This window comes from Grus americana, chromosome 1 (genome assembly GCF_028858705.1).
Source record: "Grus americana isolate bGruAme1 chromosome 1, bGruAme1.mat, whole genome shotgun sequence".
In the NCBI taxonomy this organism is placed as follows: domain Eukaryota; kingdom Metazoa; phylum Chordata; class Aves; order Gruiformes; family Gruidae; genus Grus; species Grus americana.
In genome coordinates this window covers 59,689,318-59,716,475 of record NC_072852.1, presented here as the reverse complement: position 1 = coordinate 59,716,475, position 27,158 = coordinate 59,689,318, and the positions used below count along the sequence as shown (strand labels likewise).

The following is a 27,158-nucleotide window of genomic DNA, read 5'->3' as shown; positions in this document are numbered from 1 at the left end:
CCTTCCCTCTGCATACAGATGACGCGCTTACCTCTTCTCAGCCCGTAAGTTACCCACTCTCTCATTCTGCCTAAGCAGAGAAAGGGGAGACATCCCTCTTCATGTGCCCAGACAGAATTACAGGCACCGGCAGGAAAGCAGGAGAGGACGGCTTGGCCAGAGCGGGATCCTTCTGCATGCATGGATTGAAATGGCACGGTGTCCTCTCCTTACGGAGTGGGCCACAAGACCTTTTGCAGCCACGCAACAGCTGCCACCTCATCACACAACCAGGAAGGCACGAGATCCTCCTTTACACAAACAGCTCTATTGAGCCACTGGGCAGATGGATGCAAAGGGAACAAAGAGAGGCACTTCCCACTCTCTACCCCATGCATTTCATCAGTGTGAAAGACACTCGCTTGTCTACCCTGTCGCCTGGGGAGAAGCTTGATTAATAAAATCAGATAATTAAATATGCTTCATCACAACTGGCTGCACCAATTTTTACCTCTTTCATTGTTCTTTTCTCAACCGCCCCCACCACTTTTCCAGTATCTTGAATCTGGAAAAAGCCGAAAGCCTTTCATCTTATCAGGTGTGGTTTATTGCCCCCTGGTTACACAGTAATTTTGGTCTCTGCTCCACGAAGAGGTCATATGATGGGATATCAGCTCAAGAATTGTCAGTTCATTGGACAAATAAGGCAGGGCCTGCCAATACAATTATAAGAGCCTGATAAGGAAGGCGCAGAGGAGAACCAGCAGGAGAGGGAGACACAACCATAGCAATTTAAAAGGTGAGGGGCAATCCCAGAAGGCAGCAAGAAATGCCAGTGGGGGCAGGGAGAGGAAAAGAACGGGAGTGTATCTAACCACACAGTCTTCCCAAAATAAAAATTAACGAGAAGATAGAAGTGTCTCAGGAAGGGAATCACTGGCATTCATCTGCATTATCCGGGAAATCTTCTCCCCCTGCGGTGGACACCTGACTGGGAGGCGCAGGAGGTGATTATCAAACTAGCTTGCCTCATAGCTCAGGAGAGAAAGAAAATAATTTTTTGTTTTTAGGAATACAGGTGGGGGGTAGAGGGCACTGATTCTTATTACTAAGCATGTTGCAAGGGGCATCTCTTTTTCTCTTGTGCCTGATAAGACAGGATGATGTTGAAAAGCATCTGTTTGGAAAGTTCAAAGGGTTTCCAAAGTAGAAGAAAAGAGAATCTGAACCAAAGCTGATGACTGGGGAGGGGGGGTGGCTGAAGGATAACCTGGGAATTGCTGGTGAGGGAGATTTCCATGTGTGACACCTCCTTATATGCGAGAGAAGTTTACAGGGTGTCTCTCTTGCTAGTAAATGGCACGAGGGACAAGTATTCATCCTGCCGATTATTTTCTTAACTCCATAATAGTATAAATCCAGTGGGCTTGTCACAGATTTCAGACTGAAAGCAGAAAAGGAGGATAACTGCCCCACAAACAGGATTTACCAACAAGAAGCAACCCTTCCCAGGGCATGTTTCACCCGGGTCTGCAAGGAGCACACCTCCTCCTGGGATGGCCGTTCGATTGTTCAGAGCTCCGTAAATCTGCGCCGGCTGGGGGATGTTTGGCAGTGGGTGGGGTTGGTAAGACTTTTCACCCCCACTTCTAGTGCTGTCTTCCCCAGACACGGGAGCGCAGGTCTTGGTCCCAAGCCGATCAGCAGAGAGGACCAAGGCGCATGTGCTCACTGGTGGGTCACCTTTGTTTCTCCTCCCAGAGCCGGGCAGGTCGGCCGGGCACGGGTGGGGAGAGGCGTGCACCTTCCCAGCTGCATGTTTCTTGGGGTGCAGCAAGAGCCAGGAGAGCAGGAGAGGATTCTCTGCTCCGTGGCCGCTTTGGCAGGAAGATGACGGACCCCCGGGAGTGTGCCAGCCAGGGGAAGCCCAGCCTGTCCTTTTCCATTGAGGAGATCTTAAAGAAACCTTCTGCCAGCACCGGCCTAAGCAGTGAAACCAGGAACAGAAGTAACTACGCTGAGAGACCTTCAGCCCTAAAAACAGGGTCACCGCTGGTGTTTGGTAAGTACCAGTTATAACACTTAAAGAAAATACTCCTTTCTTTTTAACTGCTAAAGCTATCCCATTTGATTGTGTAGAATTTTTATTCTTTAGCTTTTGTAGCAATCTGGGATTTCCCTAATCAGGTACAGATCATTCATTAAACATACAGAAATAATCTTTTAAAAATAATTTGCTTTCAACCTCGCAGTAGACTGGGTTCTGCTGCCAGCCTTTGGTGGGATTTTGTACATTATGAATCCCCAGTGTCACTGGAGAGGTGGGTGTGCAACGTGAACAGTTACTGCAGGTAGCTCTCTTCAGTAACACTGAGAAGTGCTTATTGTAAACATATACAACATCCTGGTGTCTTTCCCTTTAAAAAACAATGCTCTTGCTTTAAAAAAAAAAAAATATGAATCACCTGTCATAAGGAGGGACAGACATTCAAACTCAGGAAGCTCAGCCTTAAACTGCTGCAACTTAATGAAGTTGGAGTTTCACTTATATCAAGAGCTGACTGTTGTCTGGAATTACAGCCAAATCTCATATCAGTACCATTTTCTGATAAATCCGACTACTCATCCTCAAGCAGAAGAAATGTTCTGTAAGGGTAATGGTAGCTAAGGGGTGTTAGAACTCTGGAACAAGAAAGAGAAAGCATTTGTGTTTAATCATTTCTCCTTATCATCAGGGACACTAGGTCCTTTCATGAACTAAATAAAACCAGCTAGTAGAAAAGTAGCATGACTTTGATCTTAGCAAACCAGCAAGTGTATTAGCCTTTTTGACTTCAGTTTCTTCAGTTTAGTTATTCTGGTCTTGAGTGAACTTTTACCCCCACAGAAATTGTCTCATTTTTTCCTTAAACAAAGACCAATGACCAACATTTTCTGGATTTAGTATTTCTTCTTCTTTTTTAATCTACATCTGCCATGAAAAGGAGATGTTTTATGTATACAAACACAGCACTTAACTGAAAAATGACCTGTAGTTTTGACAGAAAATTTTCACTCACCTCTCGCTCAACTGCTTTCAACAAAGCTTAATGCTACACTTTATTTTTTGTAACACAGAGAGATCCTTTCATGGATCAGGACCCCATTTCCCAGGAGACTGGATGAACCATCCAGCAGTAAGGGAGAGAGTCTTTTTACAAAACCCTGGCAGTCCAAGTAACCATTACTTACTCACATAGTTTCAGCTCTTTTTATGTCCAAACTGGGTACTGACCTGGACTGGAAAGCAAACAAGACCTAAATCAGGAAGAAAACTACAGTGAAGTGAGCGCCGTACTCACTGACGAGTGTAACGTTAGTCACCGGTTGAGCTCAAGCCCAGTCCCGCTAACGCTGCCTCTCAGCCACGCTTTGCACACGATTTGCACTTTCTTGTTCCGCTCGGACGCAGGGTAACATCACTGTCTCTGTACAGAGCTTGTTTCCCGAGCACGGGGCAGAGCCAGCCCCCGGCACATCTCACAGCCGTGGGAGCCCCAAGCATCCCGTGGGGATGAGCGTACAACCGCTGCCTTTCTGCCAGTGCCTGCAGCTTTCCACGGAAACCTGCCTATGAGGGAGGGGGACAGCGTGCTGCTGCATTGTCACAGAACCAGAGGATAACTGAGGTTGGATGGGACCTCTCGAGGTCATCTGGAAGTCCAGCCTGCTGCTCAAAGAAAGGGCAGCTTCAAAGATAGACGGATATTGCTGAAGGGCACGGCTAGTGTTGCTTGGCTGTTTCACCACTGGTACTCTTGGAGGGCTGCAGCATTTAGAGGTTTCCTAGAGCTGCCAGTGCAGCTCGGACCTGAACAACAGCAGATTCAGGCCATGTTATATGGTCCTGAAACAAGTGAGAACTTGGTAGTTTGTAGGGGTGGTCAAGGACATCACTGATGCAGATACAAGTGTAATGGGGCCCATACGCCGAAGGAGCCCAGGTGCCAGGTTACCAAGGGGGGGAAATGCTGGCGTGAGCTCTGTGGGACTGAGATTTTGTGAGCTGAAAGTCCCTTCCAGAGAGCCCATGGCAGTCACTTTGTGCCGCTGGATCCAAAGTGAGACAAATAACACCACTGAAAATTATGTCAGTGCTGTTCATTACATGGACCATAGAACTGCATTTTAACAACATGAGAGTCTTCTCTGCAAACAGAGGAGCATGGCAGAGACAGTACATTTTTATATTAAATCTGTTTCATGATCAATATGTTGAAGCCCTGTTTCACTGCGTGTCTCAGCTAAGTGTGCTGCTCCAAGCACGAGGTCTGACAAATCCGTATGCAGGATGCGGTGGGTTCCTAGGATTGCATTACTGCACTGCCAGTACTGTCTCATCCCAAATTGCTCCACCTGAGAGTACAGTCAGTTTTTCACCTTGAAAGCAATGCAGGCAGAGCAGCCAGGCCTTGCCTTTGACTTCGCTTCATCACCTAGCCAGGGAGAGACTGTAGCTGTAACAAGAGAATATAGTGACTCCTCTGTCCCCTGCTAGAAAGCAAGGTTGGCTTAATATACTTAAGGCAATGTAAAATGTTAACTAATGAAAATAGTATATACACATGAAGATTCACTTTACTGTCACTGGAGCTGGGAAAACAGGAAAGCTGTAGGGATATTCCAAAATGTTATTGTACGTTGCTTTTGCAATTTATCAAGGATGTTTAAAAAGGAGAGTGAAAATGAAGCTTTTTCACTGTTGGTTTCTTACTAACACCAAAGAGATACCTAAGCTTACTACCCTTTGCCTTCCCAGCAGAACTGCTGATTTTTGCAGATAAGGTTTATTTCAGAAGTGCCATACCCTATGCTGTACATCTTGGGATAATTGCTGTATTTCATCAAAGTCATTCAACTCCATGCCATATAACACCGGCATTAAACAAGTTGTGTAAATAGTCAGCTATATCTAATTTGGCTCAGTGCTGGCCAAGGTCAGGGAACTGAAATGAGCTAGGGAACTTGTTGGAAATCCCAGGATGGGACACAAATCTAGCTGCTTTTCTGGAACAGTTCAGCAGCAGCAAAGGAGGAAGTGCTACAGGTCAGGGCCGAGTTATATCTTACTATGGATTTTAAGAACATTTCCCACATCCCATATGGTATGCATGTGAGATAAGCCATGAGCCATACAAGAGTAAGAACTGGAACCACACACATACTCGTGGCTACCACAAGATAAATAACCAGGCCAGAAATTATCATCCAGCTTGTCTGCTGATCTAGGCAGTCTGGGTACCAACATCACACTTGTCCTGAAGTCTAAATCTAGCCATTAAGAGCCGAAGAGATGGGTAGGACCAGAGGACCAGAAGATGCAGAGTATCAGAAATGAGGGACATAGACAAAGCTTACCCTGGAGACCTTTCCCAAGAAAACCCAAGGGTGCTGGACCAGATGACTTCCAGAAGTTGCTTCTAACCTAAATTATTCTATGATTCTTTGACAAAAGAGGTGTCATGATGTACAGTGCCAGACTCTCATGGAAATCTGGGGCAGGAGTTGATCATGTATGAGAAGATCTCTGGGGCTGACTCCTAAGTTCACAGTTTTTTGTGAGACTAATTCCAGTGGGACTTGGAATAAGGAGTGTGCAGTCTTCTCAGGAGTGTGCAACTTCCCAGTTGCGGGATTAGCCATTCGTGAGTTTACTGAACAAAGCCATCTACTAGATAACGTGGAACTGCAGCTGTTGATCTGAAGTCTACCAAAATTTTTGACTTTTTGAAATACTCTTACCAAGTTAGAAAAGGAATAGTGAAAAAGAAGACATTTTAGTGTTCAGTCTATGCTTCCCTCTCTTCTTTTTGTCACAGTGCCTAGAAAGGGCAACCATGGCCTTTGCAAGGGACACAAATAAACACCCAGAAAGTGCTGATTTCCTCCCTAGTGCCAAGTCTTTCATTTTAAACAGAGAAGACTAGCAGGCCTATTTCAGAAAAAATCTTTATTCTGAAATCCCTGAAAACTTGATTTCAATGTGCTTAAAAGTACTTCTGAAATAATTGTTCATTACTCCTCTGATTTCTGCCAGTGAGGTTCCACCAACAGGAGGTCCTTTATCAAGTCAAGGAAAGCTAGGAATGAGGATGTTGCACGTGGGAAAATAATAGTAAAAGCAGTAATGGATACAGTGATTTTGTCATTCTGCCTGTGTTATGTTCCATTATGTTAAGGATATGCAAATTAACAGGAATACAACAGCTGCTTCATACACAAATGTCAATATGGTGATTGTTTACTTCACCCTTAGCAACACTCCACCCAGCTTTATTGCATCACCATATTGACATTTGTGTGTGAAGCTCATACAAAAGTCATGCTCATCACTGGGGTATGTGAGCACCTCACAGAAAAATTTTGGGGAGGAAAGTTGTGTGTGAAGCACGAAGACATGTGAAAAGTCTTCTATAATTTAGAAAATCCCAGTGTTGTTCTTAGAAAGCTTTAATCACTGCCCATAAGAGCATCTTGTTCAGGTACCCTTATGTTCTTCATTACTGCAGGATATAAGCACCATCGATTCTGTAACATGTTCATCTTCACAGCATCCCATCTAGCAAGGGAGTGCAACTAGTCCTTTAATTTAGGGATGGGGGATCGAGATAGAAATCCTGAGCTAAGAACCTCTGCCAACACTGATATCCTCTGAGTTCTTGAGCAAATCATTTAGCCCCAGCCCCATGCTAGTGACCACTCCCAGGTCTATCCTTTTCATTTATCCCACAAATACTGTTCAATACCTCACCTGTTTTCCCACCAGAAAACTCTAGCCTAATTGATCCTAAAGGAATTAAATGAGTCGCAGTTTGCACAATATGCCTCAAACAGAGAGGTGGACATCTTACCACGTTTTTAAGATCAGTGTGGCTGGACACATGCAACTGTTTTTAGAAGTTTACCCAAAGATTGGTGGTAGTTTGAAAAGATAACATTTGAACAACCATCCTTTACTGACGTGAAGCCTTGGCTAATTTCCAGAGCTCTTGTAACTGCATTTTCTTCATGTCAGTGTCAGCCCTCTGTAAAATTCCTGTTGTGTGGGCTTTTACTGAGGGCAGAATTGGGCACTTTGTCTCCAGATGTTATAATTATCATTACTCCAAGGCTGATTACAAATAGAACTTATTATTTGTTCAGAAAATAAAAATCTGACAAATCTGAAAAGTTAGAGGCTTTGCCAATGCTAGATACTGCACTAGAAGTAAAATGTATATTAAGAAATAGAGTTTTTTCCAGTGCAGCCTGTTGGGGTTCACACCTGCTGCTATTTGGGTATGAGAAGGGAGAGGGGAACAGCCACAGGTGCTGCAAACCCCAGAGCCTAGATGTGGGTGACTGCTCAGGAGTGCAGTCCATTATTGCATTAAGATGTTAATGTTCTTTGGTGGTAATAGCAGGCAAATCTGTGCTGTCACATTCACTTCAGGGTCATGCTAACCATGGAACCAAAATTCCCCAATGGGTTCATTATGCTGATGCTGAGGTTACCTTCAGCTCCCACTGAGATTGTTTAACGCCCATGCTCAAATCTAAGCTAACCTTATGGCTGCATTTCATGAAAATGGGCCAATATACACTTATGTTTGTCCTGTCAACAAGAGCGTGCAGATGATTTCATGGAGATGAGTTGGCTGTCAGTACCTTCCTAGATATCAGCAGTGTCACCTGTCACAAAGGCAGATGGGAAATGTTGACACCCTGGGCAAAGGCTGCCTTTAGAATTATCCAATGCCTAAATCGGAGCGACAGGCAGCCCAGATGTAGAAAAAAGGACAAATGGACCTGAATCAGGGAAAACACTGACCTTTAGCCTATTCTCTGGCCCATCTTCCTATCAGGTAGATGTACCTACAGGGATATTTGAGAAAGGACCAGATTTTCAAAAGCATTTGGCATCCAGCAAATCCCACAGCGATCTTGCTGACAGATTTTCAGAGCAGCTCCACATCTACTGTACTTCTCAGTTCTTCAGAAAAGGCAGCCACCGATTTGGATACTGACAGGGAAGCTGCGTTTTCTTGATCATTTGGTTGTGACTCTTTACTTCTACAGTCCTATTCTGAAAATGTCCCATAAGGACCCCTGAAAGTTTTAAGATGGAAGGAAGCAGACAACAGGCTAGATTTTGGGGATCATGCCCCTGCAACATGGCATTGATGCACAGCACAGAAGGATTAAGGCCATTTAAAATATGATCAAGTTTGAATGGTAAAGTACCTAGGCCACACCCATGCTTCTTTTTTTCACATGAACTGGAAGGTGCGCTGAATGATGGTTGCTTTATTCAAAGTTGTCTTGCACTGTGTCCTTCACAGATTCCAGCAGCAAGAGTCAGTTAGACTGTGACTTACCTTCAGCTAAAGTGCTTCTCCCTGACACATGTGCTACACCCACGGCCAAGGCAAAGAAAGTGCAGGCAGCTCACTGCAGGAGACCTACTGACAGCCCAACTTCCCTCCTGGGTGAGGACACAGGACATGAACACCTGGAAGGTAAAAGAAAACACGAGGAAGAGGAAGATCAGCTATTTCCCAGTTTCCCAGTGGACCATCCACTTCATGGTGAGTACCTCTATATCCAAACTTTCTCCTGGAGTACCCAAAACCACAGCTCTAGTCTTACAATGATGTACATGGCCATACCTAGCAACAGACATCACAAATATTTCTACTGCTAAGCTCCTGGCTGAGTCACAGGGATGGTTCTTCAGTTTCTCCATTGTAAACATGGAGACTCACCCTTTGAGTTAAAGATCTAGCTAAGGCCTGCCAACCCTACCAATTTTAGTGATAGGGACTGCTTTGGGTGTTTATTGCCCTCCTGCTTGGGGTGGCAATCTACAGAGTTACGAGGTAGTGCATCGCCTGTTTCCTGGTAAATGGGCATTGCACAACATGGGGAGCGAGGCTGTTGAACATGCCGAATCAGCTCGATGTGTTCTGTACACCTTGGACCCACTGCACAGGTGATGAAGAGGTCATCAGCATGCGCACAGGCAAACTGTCGAAGTGCAATAGGTCTGGTATGCAGGATGTATTAGGCACAATTTTCAAGCCTGGCCATGTTGGTAGGTCTGCTAATTTCATTAGCTGTGAGCACTGGTAAACAGCGGTCTATTGCTTAGCCAAAGCAAAGGACAATACAAATACACTTTGCCGATATGTTGCACAGAGACCTTAAGCTAACCAGGATGCATGGTACCTGAACAAGACAAGTTCCTAAGAGACAGACCGCAATTTATTAGTAGCATGTGACAAAAACTGCTTTAAGTTCTTAGAGTTTTTAGAAAGGTTAATACAAACAATCATACTACACTCCAGAAAACAGGTTATCAGTAGCAGCACTAAGGTGTTTCCTGCGTAGCTTGTTATTATTTACTCCATTCTGAAAGAAAAAAAATAAAGCAATTTAAATTAAGTCCGTTGAAGGTTCATGTGACCACAGGTGCAGGGTTACTCAGCTGGCTTCACTGAGATCCACACATCTTCCTTGGCCCATACTCTGCAAGCTGTCAGAGGAAACATTTCTTTCTGTGAAATACATTTGAAAGAAAAGCCTTGTTTCTGCTGCTGCTGCTGCTGCTGTGGTATACATGAGTCTTGTGAGAAGCTGCTGTCACCTCCTCCTCCTGCATGAGACAGCATCTGCCTTGATGCAGAGAGAAGCCTTGTAAGATAACCAGATATTTTAGCCTACCTCTGCCCTGGAAGCTGCAGGCAGCTGATGGCAGCTGGGCAATATCACGTTGCATCCTTGCCGAAAAGCCAGGGCAGTATGTGTCTGGTACTGAGAGCTGCCTGTGAGTGCTAAAAAGGAGTATATTTCATGTGGGAGGAAGTCCCCAGCCACGGGGATCACACTGGAGCTGGGAAGTGGCTTTCCCAGGGTGGCAGAGGAGGGAGGCGGGTGTCCCAACTTGGCAGTTAGCCTCATTGACCAGCTCATCAGCAGTCTCATCAGCAAAGCAGGGCAGGGAAGCATGTAATTATCTGCACAAAACTGAGCTGAGCTGAGCAGGCCCTTTCAACGACAACTTATATTTTAAAGGCATTTTAAACAAAATCCCTCTGTTCTCTGGTGGCAGTGGGGTTTTGAAACCAAGCAGAGGTTTAATGATCTGCCATTTTCTAGGCTACTGGTTCCCGCAGTTGCTGAGCCTTTGACAGAAACTGGCTGAAGGAAGGGGGAGGATCCTAAAGCACTGGACTGGCATTTTTCCTGTGGTGCACAAACAATGACATTTTAGATCCCGTTCATGCACTGTGTCATTCTTAGCAGAGAGCTGGAGGCCTGTATTTATAATCCTTTCCAACATCATAAGCTTCAGCATCCTTCCTCCACTTTACATTAGAGGGGAAGAGCTTGCATCTGTTTTACTCCCGCCTGTGGTTGGAGTCACCTTCCCCAGATGAGGCTGGCAGCAGCACCTTCAGGAGAGGTAGACTGGCACCATCGATGGGAGCAGTCTGTAATCCTTACAGCTCGAGCTCAGAGCAAATGAACTTCTCTTTCCATATCTATCAACTCTGCAGTGCTTCAGGCGTGCTTTTGGCATGGTAGCTATGGGCTGGTTACGGGTCCTCTAACAAGACACCCGGGCAGTGCCAAATGCCCGTGGCACGTGCCATGGAGGTGTCCTCAAGACGTCCCTCACACCCACACTGAGGATGCCTACAAGCGCCTAGGGGAACAGCACCAACCTCAGCAGCGGGAGAGCTTTCTGATGTGAAAGACATCAGAAGTCCTTCGCTGGGTGTTCCGTCACCCCTTTCTCACAGACCACCTCTATCTATATAAAACACCTACATAATTTGTGAGGAAGGGCTCTGACTAAGCATACACAGCTGTACAGTTGTCAGGGAGCAGAAGAAATCAAGCGTGCTATGCAATCATCTTGGAGGCGGGAGGGCTGGGGTTTGTCTGGTGCTTTTTTGGATAGGAGGAGAAAGATGAGGAGGAGGCCATGACAATGTGCCCTTCATGGGTATATTGAGATAGCAAGAGCACCCCAGCCGTGACCCTGAGTGTGGGTCACATATTTCCAGGCAAGCCCTTAACACTGTAATGTTCCTAAAATCTTGCTTTTCCCACAAAATGGCGTCTGTGACTAAGCGGTTTAGAAATGGCAGTGTCATTTAAACTAAACAGATTTATGCCCTTATCACAAACCATTTACACGGAGCAATGCCTCTTGCACTTTGAACTCAGAGGCTGCATTGTAAGCAAAAAAAGAGAAAAGCCCTCATATGCTAGAGATATGCTGACAGTAGCATTTGATTTTGCTAGGCCCCCATTTGAATTTGGAAGCCTTCGTTCTGAATGTTGGGCGCTTTCACTTGTGGCCTTCTGCATGAAAAGCTCAGCAGAACATTTTTGGAAAGCATGGCTCTCAGAACCAGCGCTGATGAAACCCATTTTAGGAGACCATTCTGAGAGAGGCCTTACTTTGAAGCTATGGGTACAGTCTCTGCTTGGGCCAGGTCTCTGTGAAATGATTAATTGCTGCCATTTTGCTACGTGCCACCACCATCACTGCCAGGGTCTTCAAAACTTAAGAGCGAGCAGGGCTAACTCTTGTGGCTGTCGGCCAGCATCACAGCAACACGTCCGTGTAAACCCCAAAATTAAATGCTGACTTCCCACTTTCCTTTTAATTCCTTCTCTCTGCTTTGTGTGATACCCTTGGGACTTGACCAGTTCACGACAGCCGAGCACCGGAGCCTGAAAGGATTGCATGCCCCCATGCCCGCCCAACCTACGGCAGCTCCTGCTGGAGACTGCCACGAACAAGATCCCAGCCTGGTTCGGATCCTCGTGGGCAATTATTTCACAATGTCTTTTACACATGCTGGGTTTGATTGCATACATTCGTGTGTGTGTGTGTGCACTGTAACTACTTACATCCAAAAGCAGTGGATGAGTGTGCCCAGCGTTGCACATGGGTCATGGCTCCAATCCCCAGCTTCAGTGAGGGAGCAGTCAGTGCCTTGGACAACCCAGATAGCAGCATCACCTTAAGGTACTAGTGGATGCCCAGTCTTGTGGGATTTCTTCTCTGGGGAATAATTCAAGTACAAGGTAGATCGGGCTTCCATAAATGCAGCTGGCTCCTAATTCCACCAGAAACTGGGAATTTCAGGCTATGGGAACAACTGGACAATGTTATTTCCTGCAGCTCATGTCTCCATTATTCAGTGTAGAGGAGTCTGCTGTAATGAGTCAACATAAGCCAAATATTTCCATAGCAGAAATCCTCTGCACATTGCTGACTGGGAGCTCAAGGATCTTATTAATCTAATAGTTTTATAATTATGATAGCATCTTTGACCCCAAAGCTTATTGACAAATACTGGTGGCAATTATCATAAAGACAACAGGAAATACAGAGATGATCTCAGTCCTGGAGAATTTCCAGCGTAAGTCATGTCCCCTCTGTATTGATGCCAGTTGCAGGCATCTTTAGCTTAGTGTTTGTGTTTTCTCTGAAGCCATAAATTCATTTGTACTGTTCATTTGTGGACAATATGGTCAAATCCATGTACCCCTGTGAAACAGCATGGTTTATCTCTCGCAGAACAGTCTTTTCCCCAATATGCTGACTTAGCTTAATGCATTTATAAAACACCCAAGAGACAATGAAGCACTGTATAATCACAATCCCAGATAAATATCAGCTGCCCAGAATATGCCAATGGGACTGAGAGAAAGGGCACAAGCATCCTATTGTCCTGCAGAACAAAAGGAAGCAATTCTAAATGAAAAGGAAAAGCAGAAGGAAAAAATAAATGCCTATATATATAGTTTTGCTGCCATTAGCTGTCTTACCAGGCTTCTGTTTGTCAGTGTGAATAGTCCCTGCAGCCCTGTGTTTCTGAAGTGCAGTATTCCTATATACATTTAGAAATGCAGCAGACCATTGACCTTGTTTTGGTAGGTTTACCTGAGGCTTTGTTGAAGGCTGGTTCTTTGTTTTTCTCCCTCTTTGAAGACTGACTGTTTATAATCACACCCTGGATATTAAATGAAAGGCTTGAAACCTGAATCCTTTACCCCCACCCTTCAGACTATGTTCACGCAGAAGTCTCACTGATATAAGTAAGCACTGAAGAAAGCAAAGCTGTCAGCAGTTGGGGGGGACTGTCATAATTTCTGTTTCTCTTGTTTCCTTTTTTTTTTTTTTAAAGCAAATGTTAGCATTCAATGCTTTCTTCCAGCAGCCCCTTCTTTCCTGGGAATTTCGGATCCAAAATGTACATTACATAGGACCCAGAGGTTAATTTGTTCCTGCTAGTCAAATCTGTGTAATGTGACCACTGTAAAGTTGATGGCACATCTTGATAAGCTTATTTCAAAGGTCTTACAAGTACTTATTGGCTTCTTCTAAATTGTCTGAGAACTTTTCATTACATCCCTGGGATTTGGTGCTTTTAATTACTGTTCTTTAAAATTGAGGGCAGGCCTTTTACCTACTGTATTAGCAAGTGCTTTATGCTGAAATGGGAAGCAGCAGAGACTACGCACTAAAATAATGATGGAATTATTCTTTCTTGGAGGGAGCGCAGACTCTGAGGCAGGGATGTAAACAAGCATGCCTGACTGATGTCTAGAGGTTTGTGGGTACAAATAACCACAAAGAGCAGGAATAAAGTAGAAAACAAGCTGTCTGTGCAACCTGCAATAATCTCAGCTTTCTCCATAGGCAAATGGCTGTTTTCTGACAAAGGTAGTTGACCAAAGAGTGTGGAGAGAGTGGTGGGGAACCTGTTTTCCTCAGTGAGAACCATTATTGGATTAGGCTGGTCACTGCCCTCTCATCTTTAAGTTGAAGTTTGGCAGTGGACAAACATTCACAGAAAGTAAGTTTCAAGCCTGAGATTTAGCTGAATGGGGAAATTAATTACACATATACCTACCCCAAATCCACTTTAACCTGAAGGAGTTTATGAAGGTGCAGGTCATTTACCCTGGGTACCGAACTGATATCAGGTGATGGAGACTAACACACGCCCATGTCAGTTGGGGTCCCTCAAACCATGGCCTGCGTGCTTCTTCCTCCAGGTATTTTGCTGACCGCTGGCTATGCCAGAGTTACGCACAACACCATTTCAGAGCAGCAGCGTTTGTAAACACCGACATCTCTTTGCTGGCAGATGGGAAGGGTTAAATTCACCAGGAGCTCAAGTTGATGGTGAGCACCATCCTCTGCAAGGAACTGTCCACATGAATGGTTTCATACATACCATCTACTCCGTGCCGATTCCTCTGACAAGCAGACTAAGAAATTCCCCCAGCCGCCACCACACAGCTTGCTTAAACAGGTTTCTGGTCTGGTATTTTTAGCATTCTTGCTCATACCACCTAAAGTCTGTACCTCTGTGCATTTCAGACTTGCTGTCAAGCGATTAGGCACTGTACTCTGCACCAGGGTGGAAGCAACTCTGTCAAGGAGTTTTGGACTGAAGGGAGGGAAGTCAAGCCTTTAAAAGTTCAATTGCTGCTCTGTCTGAGCTTCTGCAACGCCTGAACGGCCAGCAACTGGATGCTAAATCCTGCGTTTTGCTAGCAGGAGGCTCTATCCGGAGCACATTGTACCTATCCAATTAGGATCAGTCTCGCTGGCTATGCCAGTCCTCCTTAACAAAGGCTGGAAAACCACTTTAATAAAGATTAGCCACACTGCCATACTCCTGCCTAAATATTGCAGTGCAAGCTCTTTTGAAAGCCCTGAGCCACCTCTTTAAGTAGGAGAGGGACTGCCACGGGCACGTCTCTTTACACAGACAAGCACGTTTTGTCCTGATGCCATCAGCACTTTGTAATAACTCTTTGATAGAGTTGCAATTGTTTTTGCTGTGGGCTTGGCTGCCATGAGCAGAATGTCACCACAAGAGAATAATGTTCAGAAAAGCCATGGGAAGGAACTGGCTGGGAGACCCACATATCTGTAATTGGTTGAATTAAAAAGAAGAGAGAGAGGAACTTCTTTTAAAGAGGCTGAAAGGGTAAAACAGAACTTAACCAGATATAATGAAGCTATTTTTCAGTGCTTCTGAGTTCCTTTCTGAGAAACAAATTATACAGTCAACTTTGTTACATAGAGAAAAATATATTTCTGAGGTTTTGTAGCTAAAGCCACTTGCTTGCTTATGTAACTGCTTTCTCCTTGTCAAAGAAGCAGCAAAATCTTTGGATCTGGTTATCGCATACTGTGAGATGCTGGCTGTCCAGAAACGACAAGGAGGATTGCAGCAAGATAAACCGATTCCACCAGTTTTCATCTACCTAGATTACACACTTCCAAAGCAAATTATGTGCCAGCACTGACTTCCAGTCCTTCTCTTGCGTTTTTAGTTCCTTATCCCTTCAGCGTATGCACCCTTGTAATGAGACCAAGTAGGCTTCATACAGTCTTACCCTGCTAATGGGCTAAGTGCAAATGGGAGATGCGGTTGCAGAGATCTCACCGGGGTAGCATTTATCTACCTGGTTCAGGTACGCAGGGCAGCTGAGAAACAGCAGCGCAAGGTGTACCACAGGCTAGTTGCCCACTGCAGACCACAGTCCGGAATGAATTTGCCCAAGTATGGCATTGCTGCAGCTGCATATCTTTTACTTCGCAAACTCAGGTACAAGCAGTAGTCTTCAGTATTGATCTTGTAACTGTTTTATAACAGTTAAGCCATAATACGCGAAGCTAAAACTGTGTAAATAAGCAATTGCAAATCAGACTCCTCGAGCTTAAATTCCCATACTCTTTAGGAAAGGAATGATGAGGGAGCTGCAGACCATATGTATATTTGGAGATCAGAGATCACATAATAGAGTTAGGAGGGACCTCTGGAGACCATCTTGTCCAACCCCAACTCTAGGCAGGGCCAGCTTAAATCAAATTGCTTAGGCCTTTGTCCAGTCAAGTTTAGAATATCTTCGAGGATGGATACTTCTCAGCCTCTCCAGGCCCACGTCAGACTACCTTAATGGTGAAAACACTGTTTCCTGTTATGTAATCAGAATCTTCCTTGCTGCAACTTGTACCCATTGATCTCATCCTTTCACTGCGCACCTTCAAGAAGAATCGGCATTTCTACAAAGTTCATATGTTTTATCTTTCTCTGAGTTTGACCTAGTAATAAAGCCAGATCTGCAGACAACAAATGGACCCTGTTACTGAATTTAAAGGAGCTATACTGCTTTATCAGCTTGGAGAATCTGGCCCTTCCGATGTCAACAGTAAGGCAATGTATAGACAGCTGTATCTCTAAGCATCTGCAAATGCTGACATATTTAGCTGCCTGGTATTTTCAGGCTTGATTTCAGCAGTCAGCTAACCTGCAAATGACTTTCACAGAGCATAAAAGCACACTTGAATATCCCCAGCTTTTACATAGAAAATAGCTCAGGAAACTCAGACAGTCTTATTTCCCCAGAGACTCTAGAGCCACGTTTGTAAAGCCAATGGTACACTACCAACACTTTCTAGTCTTATATCTTCTACCCACGTTCTTTATTAGACTGTAATTCTGAATGCTGTTGTTTGCTATGGGATCTCTAAGCTAAGGTCCCAAGGCAAAGGGAAGTATCAAAGCTGCAGTCAGAGAAAGTTTCATCTTGCAAGGGAAAATGTTAACATACATTCCTAGATTTTTTATATTTTTTCTTGTTTTTTTTTTTTCCAAAAACAAAAATAAAATTACTGATTACTTATAGAAAAAATGTACTCTTCTAGATTTCCTACTGGCAAAAGCCTTGGTTAGTTCACAGGAGTCTATTTTGTTAGCAATTTAATTTCATTTCCAACTGAAATCAAAGCCTGTCCTCAGTCTCTACTGGCCCATAGCTGACCTCATGTCATTGTATTTTGTTTAATCTCATGAGTTTCAGCTTTGAAAAATCTGGTTTCAGTAGGATTGACACTTCTGAGCACTCTGTAGATCCTTCCCTTACATAAGAGTCTTGTCTGTAAAACAGTTCATCTTTCAGAAGGGAGAATGTGGAGGATGTAAGAGCGAACTGATAGGAAGATTCTTTTGCCCATCATCAAGTTATCATCTGGGTCATTTTCTTACCAAAGAAGCTGATATGAGACACCAGAAACTCACAAGCCTATTACCTCTGAAGCCATGCTCTATAATCCTGGACACTTCTTTGCTGCCAGTGGGGCAGAGTACAGTAAGAGATTATCTGGCAGATCGATTCCCCATCTCATCTCCAGCACAATTTAAAATACTGTGTGGTTCAAGGCAATGGGTCTGGCACTCAGGTACCATAAGATGTCCTAGCTCAACTAAAAGTTTATTCCCAAACTTAGACCAGCTGTGCACAGCCTTTGTCTTCTCATTCTCATCTATTCTTTGTAGGATAGACTTTGCAATTCCTTCTAGACTCATGATCTTGACTACTGAGTTTATTCCACACCTTGGCCCTGTAGAGATGTTATTGCATGGCTTGTAACAGCTGATTTCTTGAGTCTGTCTAGGCTGACTAATCGGATGGTCTCTGCACCAAGCATCCTGCCAGCACCCACAACTAGTTAAGCTGGTAGCCAAGCACAGATATCCACATTATTGTCTCTGTCTCTGGTATGTATGAACATGCTCTCTATGGAGAAGTTCTGCAGCTAGCATGGCCTAATAATGTAAGCCATTCCTTTCTAACCCAGGTAGTATTCTCTGGTTTGGGCACTAAAAGTCTCGACCTTAGCTTTGATTTCACATTATGAAGAGGACGTGACGGCTGTCATCATCTGTGCTTACAGGCAAGAACTAATGATTGCTGTTTGTATGGTACCCACTGCGATGACATCTGATCCAGCTGGTCTTTGGCATTCACTTCAATCCCATCATGGTCCACTTCAGTCATCTCATCTCTATAGAGTCTAGTTAATGGATGAGACAGAAGGGTTTATACTGGGCTAAATCATTAATTGCTCTATTCTGATGGAATACTAAAATATACTTTTTAAAAAAAAATCTGATGTGACATCTTAGATTTTAAAATATAGACAATTTCTTTCTTGCTTTGCATAGTCATGAAATTATATTTCAGTTCATTAATCTAATACATTTAAAAAAAAAAAAGCAACATGGGGCTTTTTTGATAATTCAGAAATCTTCTGGCAGGGAGGCAGGTTTGTTCTTTCTCCTGAAGGCTTTCTGATTGCTAGAAGGTACATAGAATGCTTGGGCATACAAAACCTGGCCGGACAAGAACGCTGCCAACATCCCAGATGCTTATGTACAGTTGCGACCACAGAAACAAGGACGTGGTCACCGTTTGAGCTTAGGTCTCTTGGTCCACTCAGGAAATGTTGGAGGTAGACTCCCAGGTTTGTGGAGCCAGTCTTCTACCCTGGATAGAGGCAGGAGCTCAGCTCAGCGTTCAGGGCGATGTACAGGATGTCTCAGAGACACCTTAATTTTCTGAGACCATGACAACGGGGCAAAATTCACTTGTTATTGAGATCTGCTATATGAATTGCCCTGTGCTAGAGAAATATAAGTACCATATATTGTAATGATACAAATATAGCATTCATTACTGTATGACAGAACATGATGTGCCTGAGAAAATACCAACTTGGTACTCAATATCTTATCTGTCTGCAGTATCTCTTAGGAGGATATGGAGGCCACCTCCCCACAGAGAGGTGTGAGGTAAAAATCTTCCAGACAAGAGACACCATTATGAACTGTTAGCTCTACCATATCTACAGGAGATGTAGTATCCTGAGATTCATATTCTCAGCACTGATATTTCCCTTTTAATCCATATAGCAATAAATTCCCCTTGCAGCCATCTTTTGGGAAGGTTCAAGTGGATGCAACTTTGTGATCAGGGCTTCTTAGAAGAGAGTCCCTGTTGTTACCTTCAGCATAAACACAAAAAATATTTCTCATTTCAGATCTCTGCCCCAGTAGTGCCAGCAAGATTCAATGTAAATCACATTTTTTCCCTTGGGGCTGAAGCCAGCGCTACAGTCTAATGAGTAGTACTTTGAAAGGCCAGTGAAAAGTCTAATGATATGGATTTAACTGTGTTGGACATCAGCTTTAATAGCCTGTTTCTGAGATATGGGTGTATTGACAGTGCTTATGATAAATGACGCTCCTCAGTTATTCTTGCATGACTGGTTTCCTTTCAAAGTACCCAAAAGGTTTAGAAAATATGAACTATTCACAATGGAATATATTCACTTACTGGTCCCGAGATATTGTGTCCTAGGCACCTTCCTACCAAGTCAGTGGACAGAATTTTTTATTTCTTACTTTCTGTGTCAACAGACTCACAATGAAGTTTCGATTACAGAATGAAAAATGTCATTTTCTGGTTGGCACAGAGCCTGGTTTATATTGGCCAAGGTGTTTAGCTACCTTTTTCTCTGCTTTAGCCCTCAAAAGGAAAGGTTTATGCTAATAGTTGAACAAAAGGGGAAAATAAAGTACCAAGTGTTTTTCAGGGACTAAGCTAACCTTCTCTGGTTAACTGTTCCGACTAGGAAGTGTATGTACCTAGTTACATAGTATGAATTGGTAGTTGTCATCGGACCGTGGAAGACCAAAAGTAGTTATTCAAAAAGGTCATTTTCTCAAGCAACATGCTGTCATTGCCAATTACTTCAGGTCATTGAGTAGCAAGGTCATCATAATCACTAGTGATATTAGAATTTTTATGGTCCTATCAGGCTGCAGTTTTCCAGGCTCAGTAGGAAAGACCCTGTGAGTCACAACACTTGGGCCATGGCTTTTTGTGCTGGTGGTTCAATGCCAGCTGGGAGATACTTCATTTGTGCATCAGAGAGAATTCCAGCCTTGGGACGAGGCTGACTCCATGTTCCGCAGATCAGCTGCCTTAAAGCTCACTTCTGATGCTCCTTTCTCCTCCTCCTTGCAAGACATCAGCCCTTCATCATCATTTCAGAGTAACCTGGACCTTATTCTAACTTATACCAAGTGGCGTACAGAGTTCATGAGGTAAATAAAATATCCTGGTGTAGGAGGGCATCTTCAAAACAGCATAGGAGTGCTGAGGGAAGTCTTTAGTGTGGTCACACCACACTAAAGTGAAGGAATGGAGCAGTCTAAGAGTCCCCTTACGAATTCACAGCACTCAAAGTTCTCCATATGCTACTCCATGGGTTTTAAGGCCTTGTAGTTCTTAACCTTAAGTTTGTTTAGAAAGTCCCCACTCCACAATGGTCCAGTCAGGAGAATACCATAACTTTTCTTTGTAAGGTAACATTTTTAAGGACACTGTCACACTGCAGTGACACTGCTGTCTATCCCTAAACACTGTCAAAGGAATGGTGCGGGAAGAAAGCAGCGGTCAGTCATTCTGGAACGGTTGACTTCCCTCCACGGCGTTCATGCATTTTGGGTACTCTTTGATCTTGCTGGCATACAGGAGGAGTAAATTCATCAAAATCAATAGAGTGACAATTGAATAAGATAATACCTCAGAACCTGAGGAAAGTTTAGTCAGACCAGTATGACAGGTAAAGATAGGGACGGAAAATTTATGAGCTGAAAGAAAGATGGTGATTCGTTACAGGCATGAGAACAGCACCAAGACAAAATGGAGTTATCTACTCTTGCATTCCATTTACATTAAAGGTTTCTTCACAAATAGTTAATAGGGGATTATAAATTAGCAACAGATGTGTGCATGTGATAGACAGGAGCAGAAGGGGTCAAAGGTTGGTCCTGCAGCGCTAAAGGATTTTGATGGCAAACCCATTGCAGGGCTAGTGTGGTTAAAATACATAGGGTTTTGTAGCTGTTGACATGCAGCGGAACAATGGAATTAGCACTTCAGATGGGCACTTTTGACTCACTCCTTGAACGATAAAGTTCATTCACATTCACTGCTGGGTCACGAGACAGTCACCTATGGTAAGTAGATCTCTAGAAGCTGTTGGAGGTGCCGTCCCAGCTGCATAACAATATACAGAAATTGCTGGATCTCTGAATCTTCTTGTGGCCCTGTGGCCTTTTCCTATAAAATGCGATACGCCTTTCCTTGTTTGCACAGTTGAGAGGAAAGGGAAACGGAGAATCCGGACGACATTCACAGCTGAGCAGCTGCAGGAACTGGAGAAGATTTTCCAAGTGACTCACTACCCGGATGTCCATATTCGCAATCAACTGGCAGCAAAGATAAACCTCCCAGAAGCCAGAGTTCAGGTACGCTGTGTCTCCAAAAGGCTATGCTCACTGCACCAATTCTTTATTCAGAGTATGTTGTTCATAGTTGATGCCTGGCTGACAACACTGATGAAATACGTGACGACTTTGTTACCTTACAGAGGAGGCCAGTATCACTGTTCTCCTTCTACAAATAGGAAAAAAAAAAGTATTTGTCACCCATCTGGGACTAACCAAATGGGATTAATCAAAGGGTTAACTGGGACTCTAAGCATACTAAATGCATAGCAAATATGAGTTACAGATGGTTATGAGCAACCCGTTGGACTCTGTAGTGACAGAGAAGCCATTTATGAAAATATATATTAAGCATTTATCAACCTTTTATAGACTAATGTACATCCAGTACCAACTGTCATCCACATCCATCCTCTACAGGGTCTCAAAAAAAGTGGAAGTAACTGCCCAAATAAAAATGCTTTCTTACTGTTCTGTATTTTGATATCACAGACTATAAATGTCCTGGCTGTAATTTCAGTGCATGGAAACTAATCCAGTTCCCCCCAGCTGTAATGTGGTCTTGCTGACTGAGCTCAAAATTGACCCCAAATGTTTAATGCATATGAAATCTGCTACATTAACATACACATACCAGCACGTATTGGAATTTGGTGTTGTTTACCAGGCACTGTTGTGATGATTTTTGCACAAGGCAGTTTCTGTACTTGCCATAAAACTAGAATCATCAGTGTACTTCTACGCACATATCCCACTCTACCAATCAAAGTTCAACACAGAGCAGTTTATTGACTATGACATGCCTGGGACTGTTGACTAACCATGATGATATTGCTTCATAGTTAGGCGACAGGGAAAATTGGAACAGCATAACCGTAATATGCCCATCAGCGATATCAGTGCACGCACAATGCATTTCCAATGGTATAAAGCACAAGCTGGGCTACTAGTCAGTGTTCCCAACAGAACAGCAAATCACATGAAAGAACAGGACGATCTTCATTTAAAAAATCATTTATAATCTGTTTGGGGAAAAAAAAAAATAGTTATCATGGGAAACATCAACCTGAGATGTACACGAAGGAAGTAAAAAGCCCCTCGTGTATGAATCGCAGATGGCAAATTCCCAATTCAGACAGTGTTACACATGACCCAGGAAATTCTGCGTTCAACCTCATCTTGGCTGATAAAGAGAAACTGCCCACAGGGAAACTGGCCACAGAACTAAAAATTAGTAGTAAGTATGGTACATGTTACAAGTTGTTATAATTTTGATTGATTGCATTTGTCAAATATAAGCAAAATAGAGTGCAGAGAATTCATATATGCTCTTGATACTTTGAAATAACAGTTTTGACAAAGCTAAAAGCAGTATAAGTAATCTCACCTAGAGATAATTTAACTGGGGGAAAAAAAGTGAGCAACCCTTGGGTAACCAAGTGAAACATTTCATAACTGTACAAAAAGATTGTGTCCTCCAATCAAGAAACAAAGCTGTGATTGCTGTGCAACAGTTTAAGTGGATAGATGGAATTACATCCCTGCATGTGTGCATGTCTAAACAAGAAATTATAAAAAATGAATAAGCAAAGCAGAAGGATGCAGGCCAAAGCTTTGGTAAGAAAAATTAAGGAACATCAGAAACTCAATAAAAGTCCATTAAGAACAAACAAAATTATACTGATGTTACTTTATAGAAACAGTGAGACTATCAAGGATAATGTAAAAATGGCAGAGATGTTCAGTCATAATTTCTGCTCTGTCCTTGGAAATATGTGGAAAAAGGTGGTAGTATCACATGGTGATGATGAAACACTTTCCATAAGGACAATGTTGAACAGCAGCTGCTACTGACAGATATATTTAAATCCAGACATCTAGGCAACTTGCCTCCAGTAGTTCTTAAAAAGCTGCTTGAGAAGTACTTTGGGTCATTAGTGTTGATTAGTGTCCTGGAACACAAGAGAAGTTCCAGAGGCCTTGAGGAAAGTTAATGTTGTGTCAGTATTTAAAGGGTAAACAGGATGACCAGATAATGACTGGCCTGTCAGCCAAACATTGATTTTTGTCAAAACAGTGATAAAGTTGATTTGAGTCTCTGTTAATGAAGAATTAAAGAAAGGGTAATATATTTAATGCTTATCAACACTGGTTTGTGGAAAATAGATGTTGTCAAACTCATCTTTTTATGATGAGATTATTGGTGACAGTTTCAAGCTGAAAGAGGATAGATTTAGATTGGCTATAAGGAAGATTTACAGTAAGCGTGGCAAGAGACTGGAACAGGTTGCCCAGAGAAGCTGTGGATGTCCCATCACTGGAATTGCATAAGGTCAGGTCGGATGGAGCTTTAAGCAACACGATTTAGTGAAAAGATGTCCCTGCCCATGGCAGGGAGGGGTAGACTAGATGATCTTTAAAAGGCCTCTTCCAACCCAAACCATTCTATGATTCTATGGTTCTGTGTATTTGGTTGATAAAGGTAGTAACATTGATGGCATGTCACTGTAAGGACCTTGCCTTGGTCCTACACCCTGTTGGATTAAGAAAACAGAGCAGATCAAGATGGCATGTGCTAGTAGACAAAAAGCTACATCTGCAACAGATGTCCAACTGCCCGTGAGGACATTTCAAAGGTGGTCTCTCATAGGAACCATTTACTGACACAAAGGTGAATTTGAACTACACAATCAGTAAAATCTTTAATGATAGTGCTATGAAATGGTAAAGGGACTGGAAAATAATGAAAAGGGTGATTCTTTAGTACAGCAAGATCTGGATCATTGGTCATGTGTCTGCAAGAGAACAACAAAGGGACAATCTCACAGAGCAACAAGTGGAGGCCATTCCTACAACATGGGGCACACCACCCTCCCCCTGCACTCTGTTTTAGTCCTGGTTTCCTTGGACAACCTGCTGACCACTGAGAGAGCAAATGAGTCTTTTGTGAAATCTCAGGTAGGATTAAGGAATCACTTGTGCCTGGCTTTAGCACTGGTGTGACTTTTGTAAACACACATAGGAATACTGTGCTCTGTCTCAGTGCCATAGCTCAGGAACACTGGAAAAATGAAGGTTAGTAGTGTGCAGAGAATAAATTCTATCAGTAGCTTGATATCTGTGGTAGGCAGAGCATGGAAAAATAGATTTAAATCCCAGTAAAAGACATTCGGGTTGGGCATTGAGAAATCATTTTAGGGGTGAGGGTGTTGGAGAGCTGGTTGGGCAAAAAAGAGCCGTTTGTTCTGTAAACACAGCTTTGCCTTTATTAAAAAACAAACAAACAAACAAACAAACTGAAGTGAGGACTTTATCCCATGTGCAGATTTTGGAAGGAGCACTTCAGAGATTGTGTTTTGGCTTCAGTCCCCCCTCTGCCCTCAATCACTTTGTCAGTGATAAAGAGGAGTCACTTTTATGGTGCTGTTTCACCATATAACTCCTGCATGGTAGAAAGGGAATGGAGCAGTTCATACAGACTAAGCAGTTCTCAAACACATGCAAAGCCAGATAAACAGGACTGTCCTTTCAGTAACCTCAGATACTGCTAACTATCAGCAATATAACAGAGGGCTCCTGACATTCCCATTTCTTCCTGAGCACAAGATGCAGAAATAATTGAGCTGCTCATTATTGGATTTAAAATACATACATATTTACATCCAGCAGCATCTGGGTTTGATCACTAACCCCTTGTGTTCATGTGTATCGCTTGCCTAGAAAGAAATGGTTACATTCAAACAGTAAGTTCCTAAGCCAGCTAGAAACTACAATGAATGGGATATTCAAATTTTCACAGCAATGCAACAAGATGCACTACTGTGGCTGCACGATAAATACTTGTGTGCCTCAGCCAGAAGCCAGACAGGTCAAATCAGCTGATAGATGAAAGAAACTCCCTTGAGAAAATTAGTTGTCTGTTTTCCAGTGCAAAAGAGATGGCAGATAACATACTCAGACTGCTGAGTGATTTAGAAGGAGGCATCCCCTTGGGTCTTTTTCTTAGGTCCCTTATGTGAATTTCGAAATGTTACCAGCTAAATATAGGAAGAACCCTGTTACTACAGTTCCACTGGTGACACATTTTTATTGCAACCCAGCAAAACATCTAGGTGGGTCTTTTCCCAGTCTATTCATTTGGGAACAGGGTAAAAGAGCCCTGTCATGCAACAAATCACACCTCCTAGGGAAAGCAGAATATCGTGTGCCTCGACTGCTGCAAAGGTTTGACAGTGAAAGCTTTGACCTGCTGCAAAGCTTTGACTGTCTGCTTTCCCAGGACAGCCTTGGAAGACCTGCTGAACACCATCCCACTCTCTTTCCTTGAACAGGGAGATCCTAGCTTTTCTGTGAGCTATGAGAGAAAAGAGGCTGTCATGATAGTGCAGAGATCCCACACGCTATGCAAAGTGTGAAAGGTGCTGTGTTGAACCCAACGTTTTCCTTTAGGTTCAGCCCCTGGTTCTGCTGAGCTGGAGGTCAATGTTTTCTGATGCTCACTTAGAGAGTAGGGAAAGTAGTTGAATGTGAGCAGTTCCTCCTTCACCTCCTGTTCATTTCTGTGCCTTGTTTTTCTTGCCTGTATCCAGATCTGGTTCCAGAACCAGCGAGCAAAGTGGCGGAAACATGAAAAATTTGGCAACTTTGGTGGCCTTCAGCATCTGACAGAAGTTGATTTCATTCCTGCTCCCAAGTCAGATATCACAGTGAGTATTGGAGGTTATGTATAAAGCCTATGAGGGAGAGAGAGCTATCCTTCACCAGGTCACCACTTCATGTGGGACTATCCCATAGAAGGACTGGAAAAGATAAAAATGGCAATATAAGGAAGAGAAATCCCAGCAAATATGGTCAAATAACACATTTCTTCATGAAATGAAACCTGTTTTGTAAATATGCCATGAGGCATCTATTGCAAGATGATCCTTCCCCATTTACTTCCCTGTAAATCATACTTTGATTCAAAATATCTTTACCATCAGAAACTTCCTGAACAGGAAGAAATATGACATTGGCAGCCACAAAACCATGTTTCTTTATAGACAGTATCTCTTTACAAAGTCCAGTCTTTTTAGGCTGACCAGCACTTTTTGGCCATGACCCATGTCCTTGCCAAGTTCAGGACAGTTAATATTATTTAGGCTGCCACACAGACTCTTTCCCTGTCAGGAGCTTTTCCATGGCTAAAACAAAGGGTATTTTGCCTTGCTCCCTGGGTGACAGCACACCACTGGGTTTTAGGGAGCCTATTCTTCTAAACTTTTCTTCTTAATTACTGAGCACCAGGGAAACAAATAAGTTTGATTGTAAATTGTATCCAACTAAAAGTCTGTATTGATTCACCTGAGACTACATTTTTATTCTTGAAAGGCTCCTAGCTTGATACCAAGAAAGCTCGCTGCTACCATCCCTGCCGTGGGATACTACTCACCGCTGCAAGGGCAGCTGACAACTGCATGGCTTCCCAACACGCTCTCCTTCGTCCCCCACCACTTGGAGTTGCTGCCCTTCCCAAAACCGTACTTGGTCTTCAATGTCCTTCCCCCTTACGGCACGCCGCTACCCCACAAGTTGGAAAGGAGCAGTATCTGCGCCAGCTCCACATAGAGGAGCATACAGGGGAGTGGGGGACTTTGGGGGCATGCTTTTCTCATCCATGACCATTTTGGGGGTGTGTGGTTCCTCTCCTCGAACAAGACTGCCAGGACAATGGGTGGCCTGTGGTGCAAGGTCGGCTTGCTGCAGGAGCGCCACCGCAGCCTAGCAAACATGGGCGAGAGCCACCATGGACCAGGAAGGAGCTCCCCGTCTGCCTGAGGAGCAGCATGCTCTGTAGAAACCCAACCGCTCAACTGAGAGCCTCTCCCTGCGGGGATGGTGCACCGAGCGGCCCTGCAAAAGGACTGGGGTTTTACTCAGCCCTGAGACAATGCTGGATGACTCTATTGTGGTGGCGGCTTGGGGCAGGCAAGATGC

The 27,158-nt window shown here is 43.6% G+C and overlaps 1 protein-coding gene across 1 annotated transcript; it reads left to right on the top strand.

Moving 5' to 3' along the window:
- The first annotated feature begins 1,869 nt into the window (after positions 1-1,869).
- ISX (intestine specific homeobox) lies at positions 1,870-26,789 on the top strand. Its single transcript, XM_054812722.1, has 5 exons — positions 1,870-2,041; positions 8,340-8,585; positions 21,052-21,203; positions 25,772-25,888; positions 26,553-26,789. Exons 1-5 carry the CDS (start codon positions 1,870-1,872, stop codon positions 26,787-26,789), a joined length of 924 nt encoding a protein of 307 aa, XP_054668697.1.
- Positions 26,790-27,158: the final 369 nt, after the last annotated feature.